We start from the raw sequence: 18,081 nt of genomic DNA on the forward strand, positions 1-18,081 counted from the left end.
AAAAATTTTCAGGAGGCCTCAGAGTCCACCAGCTGGTATGGTAACAGCTGGCGAGCTAACAGTTCCTCCAAGCCAGCTGTCAGACGCCAGGCAAGGGGGTGACTGGCAGTCATTGGCTTCTTCCGCTCAAAGATTTCCCTCACGGATACCTGGCTACTGCTGTGGGAAGAGGAGTAGGAACCGCTCAAGGTGAGAGGCGGAGTGGAGGAGGATGGCTGTGATTGTGAAGGTGCAAGGGAGAAAGCGGCTGAAGATAATGCACCTGAAGAAGGAAGAGGAGAAGGACAGTGGCTTTGCTTTTGTGTGGTGCTTTTCCTCAGGTGGTCTTCCCATTGCAGTTTGTGCCTTTTTTCCATGTGCCTACGCGGGTGTTGGCCTTTCCAAGGCTCAATTTTTGGTGGCAGAGAGAACAGATGGCATTGCTCTGATCTAAGGCAGACACACAAAAAAATGTCCACACCGCTGAGCCCTGGGGTGATGGCACTATGGTGGCATCAGCAGCTGGCGTTGAAGGGAATGTTGGCTGGCTGTCCATAGGTGGCGATACATGGCGCCAGACACTGCCACCAGCTGTTTCTGACAATGAGTTCCCCCTGCTTTTTTCAGGAACTTGTCTCCTCCTACTCCTCTCTGACTCCCCCTCTGAACTGTCCCCCTGTTCATCTCCTCTATTGGGAACCCACATGACATCCGTATCATCATAATCATCCTCCCCAGCTTCGCTTGTATCAGATACCTCCAAAACTGCACCAACAGCAGGTACTTCATCATCATCATCCTCACACCTTAGGTCCATAGTGTCGCCTAATTCAGACATATGAGGTGGTTTAACTTGCTTAGCGCCTTCATCTTGTTGTAACAATAATGGCTGTGAATCTGTGAATTACACACCAAATAACTCCTGCGAAGTGTCAAATGTAGCGGATGTGGTGCTTGGAGTAGCGCTGGTGGCTGCGAAAGATGAGGCGTTCTGTGTTAAATAGTCAACCATGTCCTGACAATCTTGGGAGTTGATGGGACGTGCCTTCTCCTGAGCACTGTACTTTGATCCAGGGCCGCACGGAATCACGTCAGCACGACCTCGAACAGACCTGCCGGGTGGCCTGCCTCTGGGTCTGCCTGTTGTTTTGTCCATATCGGGGTGGGGTGTGGGGGGGGATGGGGGTTGTGAAGTGAAAGGTATGCACTGACTTGACTAATACAATGTGCAGTCACGCAGGTGCAGTGAAAGGTATGCAGTGACTGGCATTGCAATACAATGTGCAGCTGTCATGCAGGTGCAGTGAACAAGTATGCACGGACTGGTATATAAAACAGTGTGCGGTCACACAGGTGCACTGCACAGGTATGCAGTGATTGGTATTACAAATGTGCAGCTGCCACACACAGGTACCGTGAACAGGTGCAGTGACTAGTATATAATATAACACTGCTTGCGGTCACGTAGGTAGGTGCACTGAACAGGTGTGCAGTGATTGGTATTACAAATGTGCAGCTGTCACACACACAGGTACCATGAACAGGTAGTCACTGAATGTGCTGGGCCTGGCAGTGGCACAGTAGGAATTACCAAGGGGCCAAGGGCCAGCTGCGAAACAACATTAGCTCTCAAGAGAGCTGTTGAGGGGTGCTTTTTAGCAATAAGTATCAGCAAGGAGCAAGCTAACAAGCCTAACAAGAGCCTAACTAAGCTTTCCCTATGTCTCTGCAGCAAGCTCTCACTTCTCTAATTACTGCAGCCACATGAGTGAGGGAAATGGCCGACGCTGTCTGCTTTTTATAGGGGGGGGGGCTCCAGGAGGGAGTGTACCCTGATTGGCTACCATGTGTCTGCTGACTGTGATGTAGTTGACCCTAGTTGACCCTAATGATGTAGTATGGGGGGCGGGTTGAACTCGCATATAGTTCGGGTTCGATCGCAAATGTGAACCACCGGAGTTCACGCGAATTGGTTCGCGGCCATCTCTAGCGCCAGCATCTTCCATGGCGCTGTGATTATGTTTGCACATTTGAAGTTCCTTTCAGGAGTAGCTTATTTTTCCACTGTGGAGTCTCTCTGTGATTGTAATAACATTGCTTGATCTTCTACGGACTCACCAATGTAAGTATCACAAGGAAAATGCACCAATTCATTCAGGATACCCTAGTTCGTAAAACTAAAGTACTATTAAAACTATTTTGCGTATTTGCTTACTGGTGGTTTAAAATGCATTTTATGACAATGTGTGAAAATATCACCTAAGAGAAAACTCAGGAGAAAAACTGAATTTCATATGGGCCCAGGTATTTTTGCTTGCTTCAGGACACACAACAAACAATCATTCTGCACTGAGGCTGCTTGGGGCTGATTCACAAAGCTTTTCTGTTGAATTATCTCATCTTACTTCTTAACTCACAATTTATCTCTGATTAAATGACTTGTATCTTTTTAGCTGACTTAACTCATGGTTTATCTCTCCTTATTAGACTTAACTCATGATGTATCTTTCCTTTGCCCATACGCAATTAACATTTTCTCCTGAGTTTTCTCCTAGGTGAGAATTTTTTATCTTCTATTTGCTATAACTTTTCAGCATTTTGCAATTGAAAATGTACCAAAAAGTAGGTGAAAAAAGTACTACCAAAATTATTTTAAGTATTTTTCTGCTTGTTGGTTACAAAAGCATTTTATGGAGAAGTTTAAAAATATTACCTGGTAGAAAAGTCAGGAGAAAGAAGTAATGGCATATGGGCCCTTACCTGTTACCTCATGAATTAGCTCTCCTTATTTGTTTATCTCCTTACAGTTAAGGTGAAAAATCAGGGAAAGGAAATATTTTACAATGTGCAAACACTGACTAACTAATTCCAAAGTAAGGCCTCGTTCAGATTTGGTGCATTCAGAAACATGTAAAAGCGCATGATAAAAAATGCATGCGTTGCTGCACTTTTAGTGCGCGTTTCAGTGCATTGTGGTGCACTTTTTTAAGCAAGTTTTGCTTATTGTAGCAGTTGTCAATAAAGATTTGTTTTCATATGAAAATGTTTTTTTTTTTTCAATTAGGGGTGAAAAACGCATGCGCTTGTATGCGCTTCTATGCTCTAAAAAAGCGCACCCATTCACTTGCATTGATGTGCGCTTTACAGCTCAACGCACAGAAATGCATGCAACCCTATGTTTTTGTAACGTAGCTCAGCGCAGTGCATAGATGTGTGCAAGGTGCATTCAAGTTAATGAGAATACAATGTACCTTGCTTAACGCATAGAGCAATGTGCTCTGAAAAGCGCACAGAAACGTTCCTAGTGTGATTGAGGCCTGATATTGTAAAAAATAAGCTGTTTTATTCATTAAGTTTATTCAGTAAAGTTCCCGTTTAAGGTAGCTCACATGTGAAGTTGCTTAACCTCTTTAGCGGTAACCCCATGCTACATACGGGGTAGCTGCCGCGGAGGATCACATGGCCCCAGGACTTTCAAAAAATAAATAAATTGTGCAATACGCTTTTGCTAGCGGTTTGCTAGCTAAGCGTATGCACAAAGTTGCTCCGGTCCCCTGCGATCGCCCGTAATAGCCGCCGGTATATGTACCCCCAGCGTTCCCACATCGGCGCAGCCGCCCAATTGGCTCCAGGCTTCGCGATGACGGTGATCAAGATTGCGGCTGACATCATGACATCCTCTCCGATCGTCGCCATGGCAACGCCGGAAGCCGATCAGGAAACTGCACTTTGCGTGGGATCGTGGCGAGGTATGTATAGCCAGCGGTGATCGGCGGGCATGGGGGGGACCAGAGCAACCTAATACATATGCTTAGCTAGCGAAATGCTAGCTAAAGCATTCAAAAAAAATGTGGGGGGCAAAAAACCTCCTGGCGGACGCAGCGTCGGGAACTGCGTACCGCCAAGGGGGTTAATATAATAAATGGCTGGGGTTCTAGGCAATATACAGGGCCTGATTCACAAAGCGGTGCTAACAGTTAGCCCACTGGTGAAAATCCCTTTATCACGCTTAAACTCAGTTTAGGCATGATAAGTTTAGGTGTGATAAGTTTAGGTGTGATAAGTTTAGGCATGATAAGTTTAGGCATGATAAGTTTAAGCACCAACTGGGTTAGCACTGAAGTGCACAGCTGATCAAAAGTTTTGCGCTAGCAAAGTCAGGTGCACTTCGCATAGAGTTCAATGGCGCTGCTTTGCGTGCGGGACTTTGCACGCGATCTAAACTTATCTAAACTTATCATGCCTAAACTTATCACGCCTAAACTTATCATGCCTAAACTGGATTTTCACCAGCGTGGTGCAATGATTATCACGCCTAAAGTCTCTAACTGGGTTAGCTGGGTTAGTGAATCGAGCCCATAGTGTATGAGCTTATTGGGAGTGTTGTTAGTGTGGAATAATGAAGTTAAATTGGTAACTTCACTTTGTATTTGGAAGTGATACAGATGACATTAGGGAAATGATTGGTGGCCATTTAATCTGAAGAAAGTATTTTTTAAACTATCTTTAACAGACAAGACTTTTCCACCTGAGGCCGCTTTAAACTTGAATATAAAGGGATGACTTCATTTTTAAAGAAAATCTAATAGTAGGAGAATGGCGCCGCTAGTAAATCAAACTCTACTCATGATTGTTATGACCACCTTCGATTAATAGACTCCTAAAGTTGGGGTTATATAGAAGATGCTATTGCTGCTTTTTCTTTTACAAAAATGTTTTTCAGATCGATCCCATCGTTCTGGTCAGATGAATTAGCGTTAATGGGCATGATCGATCATTTCCAAATGATTACCGTAATGATTGGAAACTATCAGTCATGTGCCCCATTTCCACGTCTAGCAATTCATGTGTCCCCTGTCTCCAAGATGGACATGGCACTTGTGCTGATGCATATTCACATCTGAATCCTCCTAGCGTGCCAATGCGCAGCAATGGGGATTTAGTTGCAATCTGCAGGAAATGCTGCAGGCGTGATTTGTTTTCCCCTGCACATCATTTGGAAGTAGCTTATTGTTTAGAGTAGGCTGTCATTTTGGATCCAAATTCCCATGCAGGAAAATGTAACAAATCGTGTCATGTGGAAACTCAGCCTTAGGGTTTGAATGTTATCATTTTAAGGCATATCCAAGTGATGAGTTAAAGTGTTCAAAATCTTGACGAAGGTTCTGTCAGTAAATACACTTTACAAATATTTTAACTATTTTCTTCACCTTATGCCCAGTTGATATGGTTCTTCAACTGTGTGCACAGGTACGTTTAGACTTTGAAAGGTCCTTATTGCTTGGTTCCACCCACAGTTTTCTTACTTTAGTCAATGTGCTAATATTAGAGGATGATACCGTAAATTGGCATAGTACTCCACCTAAAAACGTAGGTTACAATCTAAAGGAATAAGGAGGAAACAAGAGGTGGGGGTAGTATGCAATATGTATAGCTAGAGTCAGCGTGCCTTTAGGTTATAACATTGAGTAAGAATCACAACTTGACCAGAGGTTGAAGGGTATTGGCCTAAGTTGAAGCACATACTTGTTAAAAAAAAGGGAATTTTGAGGGAGTGCTTAAAGAGATCCTGAGGTGGCATACTGGAATCCTAATAGGACCCAGAGGCATGTAATGTGCACAATGACATGCCTCTGGGTCATTGTATCTCCACTGCCAGCCGCCCCCCTGCGCCGCTCTGCACCCCTTAAAAGATCACCAGGCTACTCCTGGGTCGCGGCTTCGCTTCCTATTGGAGGAAGCTAGAAGAGGCGGAGAGCAGTGGGGGGAGAGTATTATCGAGGGGGAGATGCTATGAGGCTGATTGACAAGCCTCACATAAATAAAGCAGGCTAGCGACAAACAGATTGTCGCCAGACTGGCGATCTTTTAAAGGGGTGCAGTGCGGTGCAGGGGGGCTGGCAGCGGCGATACAAAGACCCAGAGGCATGTCATTGTGCACATGACATGCCTCTGGGTCCTATTAGGATTGCAGTATGCCTTCTGGGTTCTCTTTAACAGTTGTAGAGTGACGGATGTGTGCTGGAATGGGATTCCAAAAGAGGGGTGAGGCTTATGAGAAATCTTGCATATGTAAATGCCAGGAGGTAATTCTAGAGGATGGCAGAAGGAGGTTGTGTGCAGAGTGGAGACTGTGTTTGGGGTGGTATCAAGAAACTAGTGAGGAGATGTGCGGGGGTAGAAAGATTGTAGAGAGCTTTGTAGTTTGAGTTAAAAGTTTGAAATTGATCCTCAAGTTATTGGTAATTGGCAGCCAATGAAGAGCTTGACAGAGAGGAACGAGAAGAAAGATAAATGAGTCGGGCAGTTGAGCTCAGTACAGATTAAAGGGGTGCCAATCTGTTAGTTGGTATTAATGAACAAATAGTTACACTTAAAAAGACTGCATTTGAAGAATGAAAATACTTCAATGACCCCGTGCTGAGTATTGGTGTGCAGGCTGTGATATCTCAATCTAAAGAAAGCCATACATATTTAAAATGACCATTATCCCACTGAGTGTGTAAGGTGGACTTTTGTAATATTTTTTTTTAATTCATGTTCTAAAAATGAACTTTTAATTATAAGCTCATGAATGAAAACTAAACACAACCAAAAGCTCATTTTGCCATATTTTTGCATTCCAATCCCTTCTGGCAGATAATGAGTTTATTTACAATGTGCAGAAACTGAGGCTAAAAAGAAATATATCTTTAATGATAAAGAGCATTGTCAGAATTATAAACAAATATAAACATGTATTTAGTCAAGCTAAAATGTGTTTCTGATTTTCTCAGGGAAGGTTATTCAGGAACAGCTGTAGTTTGGATTAAGGTCAACTGTTTCTTCCAACCCTGTTCATTAGAAAAGAGAGACACGTTTATTTCTGAAATGACTGAATCCTGGATTCACGCTGTCATTTTATATGATAACCATAGTACAGATTGCTTGTATGCTACAGTACTTATCAGTATTCCACTACATTTGTCATGCCCTTAGATAAAGCCATACTGTACCTCACTTAGTCCCCAGTGAAAAAGAAAGCAGAGTATTTTAAGTACACAGCTTACATTGTAGGAGTGTAATCTCCTTTTGGTCTGTCATCTGATGATGAAGAGTTATGGCATTTTCGTATAGCATTAGCTCCTTGGACTTGTTGACCTTTGTGACAACATTGCTTTATCTTGTGGGAAAATATATTGACTCATTTTTGCAGGTATATTTATCATGACCATTCTACAGACTAGACCTAAAGATCTATGGTGTTTTCACTGGAACTACTCTAGTTACATGCCACAGCAATCCAAAGAAGGTCTGCATTACCAATAGTATTAAAGCTCAATTACATTTATAGTGCAAACAACGGCATGATGCTCAGATTGTTGTTTGCACAATAAATGTAATTGAGCTTTAATACTATTGTTGGTGCCGACTTCTTTGGATTGCTGGAGTTGTGGCCTCTAGTGGTACCAAGGCGCTGGTCATGGCACACCTGTGCTAATTATTTACGTGGGTGCTCCTTCATCCTACATTGTGGACTAGTTACATACCATGTAAATTAAAGCTACATATGCACATTCCATTTTCTCACCTGAAACAATCATTCCTGATCATTTTAGCTGAAAATCGAAAGAGTATGTCCTCGTTCCTGCCGACTGAAATGATCTCGAAAGATAACTTTAGACCACAAAAATGGAAACTTTATACATAGCTTTACATAAACTTAAATAGGGTGTGCAGATATAGCTGGCTCATCTAATTGCAATGTCTAAAGGAACAGACCAATCATGAGGAACGTTTCTCATTGGTCGGATCAATGGGCCAGTAGGAGGCACTGCTGATAGGTTCAAAATCATTCTGCATTAGTTCCCTAATTGTACTGTGTTTGTTACAGCTGATACAAATCCTACAATAAATCTGCCCACGTCCGCTCTCGCGCACTTGTTTTGGCAATATCCGCAGCTCCATGCCTTTTATGCTGGTGATTGCTTAACCAGTTCAGGACCATAAGCTTACACCCCCTAGTGACCAGGCTATTTTTTACAATTTAGTGCTATGAAGCTTTAAAGGACCACTATCGCAAAACATTTCATTTTTAACACCCCCACAGTAGTTACACCAAACATACAGATGATCCCCTGTGTCATTTATTTCAATTTCTAGTATAGTGCTTTAAACATTCACATATCACTGTGTTCTATATACGTCAGTGCCTGCACTTGCGCTGACGGACTTCTGTAACTAAAATCCCATCATAGGGGTAGCCGTGTCAGGTGATCTGTTATTTGCAACAGATGGTATAGCCCTTTTTCCCCTTGTTCCCAACTGCCATATCCCCGTAAAACCTCAGGCGCCTAACCCCTATGCCTCGCCGAATGCCTGCAGGACACAGGGATAGTGCGGGGACCTTCCTCTACTGTCTGTGCCGGAGGAATATCGGTTAGGCGCCTGAGCTTTTACGGGGATATGGCAGTTGGGGACAAGGGGGAAAAGGGCTATACCATCTGTTGCAAATAACAGATCACCTGACACGGCTACCCCTATGAAGGGAGTTTTGTTACAGAAGTCTGTCAGCGCAAGTGCAGGCACTGACGTATATAGAACACAGTGATATGTGAATGTTTAAAGGACTATACTAGAAATTGAAATAAATGACACAGGGGATCATCTGTATGTTTGGTGTAACTACTTTGGGGGTGTTAAAAATGAAATGTTTTTGTGATAGTGGTCCTTTAACTGCTCGCTGCAGAGCCATACAACTAAGTACACAAGTGAAGCCCCCTTTTCTGCCAACCAACAGAGCTTTCTGTTGGTGGACTCTGATCGCTTCTGCATAATGTGTATTTTTTTTTTTTATTAATTAACCACTTCCCGACCGCCCACTACACAGGGGCGGCGGGGAAGTGGAGCCCTGCAGGACGGCCTCACCCACAGAGGCGGCGGTCCATTTAAGGGCATGGGCGGAGCGATCGCGTCATCCGTGACGCGATCCTCCGCCGGCGCCTGTCACCGTTCGCTCGCCGCAACATCCCGCCGGCTATACGGAAGCGCCGGCGGGATGTTAACCCCGCGATCGCCGCATACAAAGTGTATAATACACTTTGTAATGTTTACAAAGTGTATTATACATGCTGCCTCCTGCCCTGGTGGTCCCAGTGTCCGAGGGACCACCAGGGCAGGCTGCAGCCACCCTAGTCTGCACCCAAGCACACTGATTTCTCCCCCCCCTGCCCCAGATCGCCCACAGCACCCATCAGACCCCCCCCCTGCCCACCCCCCAGACCCCTGTTTGCACCCAATCACCCCCCTAATCACCCATCAATCACTCCCTGTCACTATCTGTCAACGCTATTTTTTTTTTATCCCCCCCCCCTGCTCCCTGCCCCCTCCTGATCACCCCCCACCCCTCAGATTCTCCACAGACCCCCCCCCCCAGACCACCCCCCCCTGTTTACTGTATGCATCTATCCCCCTGATCACCTGTCAATCACCTGTCAATCACCTGTCAATCACCCGTCAATCACCCATCAATCACCCGTCAATCACCCCCTGTCACTGCCACCCATCAATCAGCCCCTAACCTGCCCCTTGCGGGCAATCTGATCACCCCCCCACACCAATAGATCGCCCACAGATCCGACATCAGATCACCTCCCAAATCCATTGTTTACATCTATTCTCTCCTCTAAACACCCACTAATTACCCATCAATCACCCATCAATCACCCCCTATCACCACTTGTCACTTTTACCTATCAGATCAGACCCTAATCTGCCCCTTGCGGGCACCCAATCACCCGCCCACACGCTCAGATTGCCCTCTGACCCCCCCTTATCAATTCACCAGTGCATTAATTACATCTGTTCTTCCCTGTAATAACCCACTGATCACCTGTCAATCACCTGCCAATCACCTATCACCCATCAATCACCCCCTGTCACCCCCTGTCACTGCCACCCATCAATCAGCCCCTAACCTGCCCCTTGCGGGCAATCTGATCACCCACCCACACCATTAGATCGCCCGCAAACCCGCCGTCAGATTACCTCCCAAATGTATCGTTTACATCTGTTATCTTCTCTAAACACCCACTAATTACCCATCAATCACCCCCTATCACCACCTGTCACTGTTACCTATCAGATCAGACCCTAATCTGCCCCTTGCGGGCACCCAATCACCCGCCCACACGCTCAGATTGCCCTCAGACCCCCCCCCCCCCCCTTATCAATTCGCCAGTGCATTAATTACATCTGTCCTTCCCTGTAATAACCCACTGATCACCTGTCAATCACCTGCCAATCACCTATCACCCATCAATCACCCCCTGTCACTGCCACCCAACAATCAGCCCCTAACCTGCCCCTTGCGGGCAATCTGATCACCCACCCACACCAATAGATCGCCCGCAGATCCGACATCAGATCACCACCCAAGCGCAGTGTTTCCATCTATTCTCTCCTCTAAACACCCACTAATTACCCATCAATCACTCCCTATCACCACCTGTCACTGTTACCTATCAGATCAGACCCTAATCTGCCCCTTGCGGGCACCCAATCGCCCGCCTACACGCTCAGATTGCCCTCAGACCCCCCCTTATCAATTCGCCAGTGCAATATTTACATCTGTTCTCCCCTGTAATAACCCACTGATTACCTGTCAATCACCTATCAATCACCCATCAATCACCCCCTGTCACTGCCACCCATCAATCACCCCCTGTCACTGCCACCCATCAATCACCCCCTGTCACTGCCACCCATCAATCAGCCCCTAACCTGCCCCTTGCGGGCAAACTGATCACCCACCCACACCAATAGATCGCCCGCAGATCCGACATCAGATCACCACCCAAGCGCAGTGTTTCCATCTATTCTCTACCCTAAACACCCACTAATTACCCATCAATCACCCCCTGTCACTGCTACCTATCAGATTAGACCCCTATCTGCCCCTAGGGCACTCAATCACCCGCCCACACCCTCAGAATGCCCTCAGACCCCAGCCCTGATCACCTCGCCAGTGCATTGCTTGCATCCATTCCCCCCTCTAATCACACCTTGAGACACCCATCAATCACCTCCTGTCACCCCCTAGCACACCTACCCATCAGATCAGGCCCCAATTTGCCCCGTGTGGGCTCCTGATCACTCGGCCAAACCCTCAGACCCCCTTCCGATCACCTCCCCAGTGCATGGATTGCATCTATTTTCCCCTCTAACCACCCCCTGAGACACCCATCAATCACCTCCTGTCACCCCCCTAGCACTCCTATCCATCAGATCAGGCCTAATACAACCTGTCATCTAAAAGGCCACCCTGCTTATGACCGGTTCCACAAAATTCGCCCCCTCATAGACCACCTGTCATCAAAATTTGCAGATGCTTATACCCCTGAACAGTCATTTTGAGACATTTGGTTTCCAGACTACTCACGGTTTTGGGCCTGTAAAATGCCAGGGCGGTATAGGAACCCCACAAGTGACCCCATTTTAGAAAAAAAAGACACCCCAAGGTATTATGTTAGGTGTATGACGAGTTCATAGAAGATTTAATTTTTTGTCAAAAGTTAGCGGAAATTAATTTTTATTGGTTTTTTTTCACAAAGTGTCATTTTTCACTAACTTGTGACAAAAAATAAAATCTTCTATGAACTCGCCATACACCTAACGGAATACCTTGGGGTGTCTTCTTTCTAAAATGGGGTCACTTGTGGGGTTCCTATACTGCCCTGGCATTTTAGGGGCCCTAAACCGCGAGGAGTAGTCTAGAAAACAAATGCTTCAAAATGACCTGTGAATAGGACGTTGGGCCCCTTAGCGCACCTAGGCTGCAAAAAAGTGTCACACATGTGGTACCGCCGTACTCAGGAAAAGTAGTATAATGTGTTTTGGGGTGTATTTTTACACATACCCATGCTGGGTGGGAGAAATTTCTATGTAAATGGACAATTGTGTGTAAAAAAATCAAACAATTGTCATTTACAGAGATATTTCTCCCACTTAGCATGGGTATGTGTAAAAATACACCCCAAAACGCATTATACTACTTCTCCTGAGTACAGCGGTACCACATGTGTGGCACTTTTTTACACCCTAAGTACGCTAAGGGGCCCAAAGTCCAATGAGTACCTTTAGGATTTCACAGGTCATTTTGCGACATTTGGTTTCAAGACTACTCCTCACGGTTTAGGGCCCCTAAAATGCCAGGGCAGTATAGGAACCCCACAAATGACCCCATTCTAGAAAGAAGACACCCAAAGGTATTCCGTACGGAGTATGGTGAGTTCATAGAAGATTTTATTTTTTGTCACAAGTTAGCGGAAAATGACACTTTGTGAAAAAAAACTATTAAAATCAATTTCCGCTAACTTGTGACAAAAAAATAAAAACTTCTATGAACTCACCATACTCCTAACGGAATACCTTGGGGTGTCTTCTTTCTAAAATGGGGTCATTAGTGGGGTTCCTATACTGCCCTGGCATTTTAGGGGCCCTAAACCGTGAGGAGTAGTCTTGAAACAAAAATGACCTGTGAAATCCTAAAGGTACTCATTGGACTTTGGGCCCCTTAGTGCAGTTAGGGTGCAAAAAAGTGCCACACATGTGGTATCGCCGTACTCGGGAGAAGTAGTACAATGTGTTTTGGGGTGTATTTTTACACATACCCATGCTGGGTGGGAGAAATACCTCTGTAAATGACAATCTTTTGATTTTTTTTACACACAATTGTCCATTTACAGAGGTATTTCTCCCACCCAGCATGGGTATGTGTAAAAATACACCCCAAAACACATTGTACTACTTCTCCCGAGTATGGCGATACCACATGTGTGGCACTTTTTTGCACCCTAACTGCGCTAAAGGGCCCAAAGTCCAATGAGTACCTTTAGGATTTCACAGGTCATTTTGCGACATTTGGTTTCAAGACTACTCCTCACGGTTTAGGGCCCCTAAAATGCCAGGGCAGTATAGGAACCCCACAAATGACCCCATTTTAGAAAGAAGACACCCCAAGGTATTCCGTTAGGAGTATGGTGAGTTCATAGAAGATTTTATTTTTTGTCAAAAGTTAGCGGAAATTGATTTTAATTGTGTTTTTTCACAAAGTGTCATTTTCCGCTAACTTGTGACAAAAAATAAAATCTTCTATGAACTCGCCATACTACTAACGGAATACCTTGGGGTGTCTTCTTTCTAAAATGGGGTCATTTGTGGGGTTCCTATACTGCCCTGGCATTTTAGGGGCCCTAAACCGTGAGGAGTAGTCTTGAAACGAAATTTCTCAAAATGACCTGTGAAATCCTAAAGGTACTCATTGGACTTTGGGCCCTTTAGCGCAGTTAGGGTGCAAAAAAGTGCCACACATGTGGTATCGCCGTACTCAGGAGAAGTAGTATAATGTGTTTTGTGGTGTATTTTTACACATACCCATGCTGAGTGGGAGAAATATCTCTGTAAATGGACAATTGTGTGTAAAAAAAATTAACAAATTGTCATTTACAGAGATATTTCTCCCACCCAGCATGGGTATGTGTAAAAATACACCCCAAAACACATTATACTACTTCTCCTGAGTACGGCAATACCACATGTGTGGCACTTTTTTGCAGCCTAACTGCGCTAAGGGGTCCAAAGTCCAATGAGCACCTTTAGGCTTTACAGGGGTGCTTACAATTTAGCACCCCCCAAAATGTCAGGACAGTAAACACACCCCACAAATGATCCCATTTTGGAAAGTAGACCCTTCAAGGTATTCAGAGAGGGGCATGGTGAGTCCGTGGCAGATTTCATTTTTTTTTGTCGCAAGTTAGAAGAAATGGAAACTTTTTTTTTTTTTTTTTTTCCTCACAAAGTGTCATTTTCCGCTTACTTGTGACAAAAAATAATATCTTCTATGAACTCACTATGCCTCTCAGTGAATACTTTGGGATGTCTTCTTTCCAAAATGGGGTCATTTGGGGGGTATTTATACTATCCTGGAATTCTAGCCCCTCATGAAACATGACAGGGGGTCAGAAAAGTCAGAGATGCTTGAAAATGGGAAAATTCACTTTTGGCACCATAGTTTGTAAACGCTATAACTTTTACCCAAACCAATAAATATACACTGAATGGTTTTTTTTTTATCAAAAACATGTTTGTCCACATTTTTCGCGCTGCATGTATACAGAAATTTTACTTTATTTGAAAACTGTCAGCACAGAAAGTTAAAAAAATCATTTTTTTGCCAAAATTCATGTCTTTTTTGATGAATATAATAAAAAGTAAAAATCGCAGGAGCAATCAAATAGCATCAAAAGAAAGCTTTATTAGTGACAAGAAAAGGAGCCAAAATTCATTTAGGTGGTAGGTTGTATGAGCGAGCAATAAACCGTGAAAGCTGCAGTGGTCTGAATGGAAAAAAAGTGGCCGGTCCTTAAGGGGGGTAAAGCCCTAGGTCCTCAAGTGGTTAATGCATTTATTTATTTTTAATAAAATTCTCTATATTTATTTTTATTTCCCCCTCCCTCCCCCCAACAGCCAATCATGGTGATCCTCTCTCCTAGGCATCAGCCTATGAGAGGGGGTCGCGATCAGAGCCTCTCCAGGGAACAGCCGATGACACAGCTGTCCCCAGTACAGCGCTGCAGTAGATCGCAGAGCTGTACATTGTAAATAGACGGCGGTTTCACCATCTAACAGTTTGCCGCTGGCAGACTGTTGACGGAGTGGAGTTCCATCACTCAAGCCGGGATGTACGCGCAATCCCCGCAAATCTCCACCCACCGCTCTTGACGCCTTTCGGCATTAGGAGGTGCTGGGGCTGCCACTTTCCCGACAACAGGGGCCCCTGTGCAATTCACTTTTTCTCCTGAGTTTTCTTCTAGGAGATGCATGTCCATCTCTTTAAAATCATTTTCAGCACTTTGCAATTGAAAAACTACCAAAATGTATGTGGAAAAAGTACTAACAAAATCATTTTGAGTATTTTCTTTCTTTGTGGTGGTTTAAAGGGTATTCTGTCCACATTTGGCCCCATCCAGTTCACTTTTTCTCCTAAATTTTCTTCTAGGTGATATATTGCATATCTTATCAATAAAATGCATTTATAGTCACCAGCGAGCAAGAAAATACCCACAATACCCACCAAAAAGGCAAAAGCAAATATGTGAGTGGCACACAAGTTCCCTATTTGTTGAGGCAGAGGCACTGTCAGCATGATGACTATATTGTTTCCTAAAAAGCTCTGAAAGTAATGAGTACACTGGTTAGCAGCAGGGGTGCAACACAGTGGCCTAACAGCTGTTTTGCGGAGTTACCGGCTTTTTCATAGATACATAATAGTATTTATTGCTCTAACAAAGGCCACTCTGTTTCACTCCTGCTGCTAACCACTGTATCCAGCTGATAATAAAGGTGTCTATTAATGGATGGTGCCTCAAGCACTTTGTAGTTAGAAGCAGATGAGTGCAGGTACCCAACGTACACGAGATCAGCTGTTCCTACTCCCTGCAAGCCTCTTGTTCTGGATCTTTTTCCTTTACCCAGAAGCTCTGAAGGTGTATCGTTCTTCTGTGGACAGTGACAGTGGAGATAATACATTTTATGTGTTTTGCACTATTTATCTCTGCATTAATATACTTGTTTGTAAACCTATTAGTCCCAATTTTCTATAATAAGGTTATTGACTAGTGCAGCACTTTATACCTATTTCTTCTGACAATTTCTATACTATATGCACTGTTGTGCTGTCCCCTTTATGGAATGGTCATTTTTTGCTTTTCCGCTTTATAACTTGAAGCAGGTATGTTGTTTGGCAATAATTGATGTTATTAAAGTGAACCAAAGACGAAGCACCCTCATGTATTTTACCATATATATCAGTGGCAACATTAGAGAAAACACCGACCCTGCTCCCTGTTTCATTCTTTACTGCTTGTTAACAGCCCTGATAAAAAAATCCCTGACTGAGACTGACTGAGAATTCAGACTGGCTTTGCTCAGGAATCATTATAGCCTAGTCTGTCTTCCCTGATGTCTTTTCAAGCCCAAGCCTGCTCCCTTCTGGCTCTGCTATAATGACTCAGCTATAATGGTTCCTGAGCAAAGCCAGACTGAATGATAACAAGCAGGCTGAGCAGTGAAGAATGAAACAGAGAGCAGGGTAGGTGTTTTCTCGAATGTTCCCACTGATACATATGTTAAAATACATGAGGGTGCTTCGTCTCTGGTTCACTTTAAGTGGAGATGAACGTGGTTGCTCAGTGTCAGAGTATATAAGTGTCAAATAACATATTAAGTTGGTGGCCTCTAATCACTGGGACACTTGACGCAGTGGTGTAGCTAAGAAGCTATGGGCCCCGGTGCGAGTTGGGGCCCCCCAAGCATTCTATATATTACAATCGATACGTCGCACCAAAACCTGCCAAGGACAATGCAGTGTCAAAGGTGCAAGAAGGGAATGGGAAACGGTTTGTTAATCATTATCATTCAAAGCATCTATAGAAGTGATCATTATAAGCACAGGACCATTAATGAGCTAATACTGAGGTTGAGGGAGGGCCCTACGGGGCCCCACTGGCCCAATGGCCCTGGTGCGGTGCAGACCTCTACAAACCCTATTGCTATGCCACTGACTTGAGGATTACCACACAATCACAAAGAAATGTGTTACATAACATGACTCTAAGGGTTGTGTGAGCCCCAAGTTTTCATGAGCAGCAAAGGCCTGTATAAGGGATCTCTCGAACTGGATAATAATCAAGGGAATAATCAAGGGAAAAACTGTATTTGAAAATTAAAACTGTAATTGAAATTTAATTGCAAAAACTGATGATAATTTATATTTATACTCCACTACTAGTTATAAGCAGCAAGAACACATTTTTATTCTTTTTTATTCCAAATAAAGTAACCTAAAAAATACTGACAGTCATATATCGCTAAGAAGTGGGAGAAGAATGTGTTGGCTACAACAGCATATCAGATTTAATTTAGGCTGCTTTTACGCTTGTGCGGTGATCCCACGACAGGGAAGCCTGCCGTGAAATTACCACAAGAATCAGTACTTATATGACCCTGCGTCAGAGTGCGCTGACAGGGTCATATGCATAGGCCTGCCCCCTGGTCAATGACTTACTCCCTGCTGAACAGGAAATACGTCACTGGGATTTCCATCGGTCCACATATGTGCGCCGCTCCGCACTCCCATCATTTACACTTACTGCATCACCATAGACCTGCATAATCTGTGCAGTAGGCATGGATCATGCAGTAACACGCTGTTAGCTGTTGCATGGTCTCCATAGACTTTTATTGACTTACCGGCCTCTGAAAAAGCCTCCCGTAACTCTACTGCAATGCCATAGTGTGAAAGGGCCCTCAATATTGTACTATTGTGGTGCTGCTGTCTTTTTCTATGAAAAAAGTATTTTCATAAGACTTTCTTCTTTTAAAATAAAAAAAGTATTTTCATAAGACTTTTTTTTAAATAAAAAGTCTTTTTAATTAGTAATAAAAAAAGTAGCACAAGTGCTTCAGTTCTCAGGGAAATAACTGACTGGACACGGGAGCGGCCTACAGACATGCAGTTGTGATTGTTTATTTACTGCAGTGATTGAAGCAATTGTGAAGTTAATCAGACAATTTCTAATTATTTTATCCATTCCTATAGGGTGAAACAGGAGTCTCAGGAGCAAAGGTACCATATGTATTGTACATTTATATTTCCTACGCTGATTAACAATCTTAGATATTTAACAAAATTGATCTCCGCTTATCAGCCTTAACTCACAATTTTTCTCTACTTATGTCTACTTAACTCATGATTTATGTTTCCTTATTAGTCTTTAACCTCTTGAGGACCGCAGTGCTAAACCCCCCCCCCCCCCCTAGTGACCAGGCCATTTTTAGTGAAATAGGCCACTGCAGCTTTAAGGCCAAGCTGCAGGACCGCACAACACAGCACACAAGTGATCCCCCCCCCCCTTTTCACCCCACCAACAGAGCTCTCTGTTGGTGGGGTCTGATCGCTCCCCCCATGTTTATTTTTGTTTACATAAATATTTTTATTATTGTTTTTGCTTCTTTAAATCCTTTCCCTCCCTCGCCACAGCCGGCCAATCATGGCGATTGGCT

General features: G+C 44.0%; 1 protein-coding gene across 1 annotated transcript in view; it reads left to right on the plus strand.

Annotated features, from left to right (window-relative positions):
* Positions 1 to 18,081, plus strand: part of LOC137536731 (collagen alpha-1(XIII) chain-like) — a 269,977-nt gene that overhangs the window by 166,409 nt on the left and 85,487 nt on the right. Inside the window, exon 20 of the mRNA XM_068258952.1 lies at positions 17,618 to 17,644. Within this exon, the coding sequence (XP_068115053.1) occupies positions 17,618 to 17,644 (27 nt within the window). The remainder of the gene's footprint in view (positions 1 to 17,617; positions 17,645 to 18,081) is intronic.

Source organism: Hyperolius riggenbachi, chromosome 10 (assembly GCF_040937935.1).
Source record: "Hyperolius riggenbachi isolate aHypRig1 chromosome 10, aHypRig1.pri, whole genome shotgun sequence".
Classification (NCBI taxonomy): Eukaryota; Metazoa; Chordata; class Amphibia; order Anura; family Hyperoliidae; genus Hyperolius; species Hyperolius riggenbachi.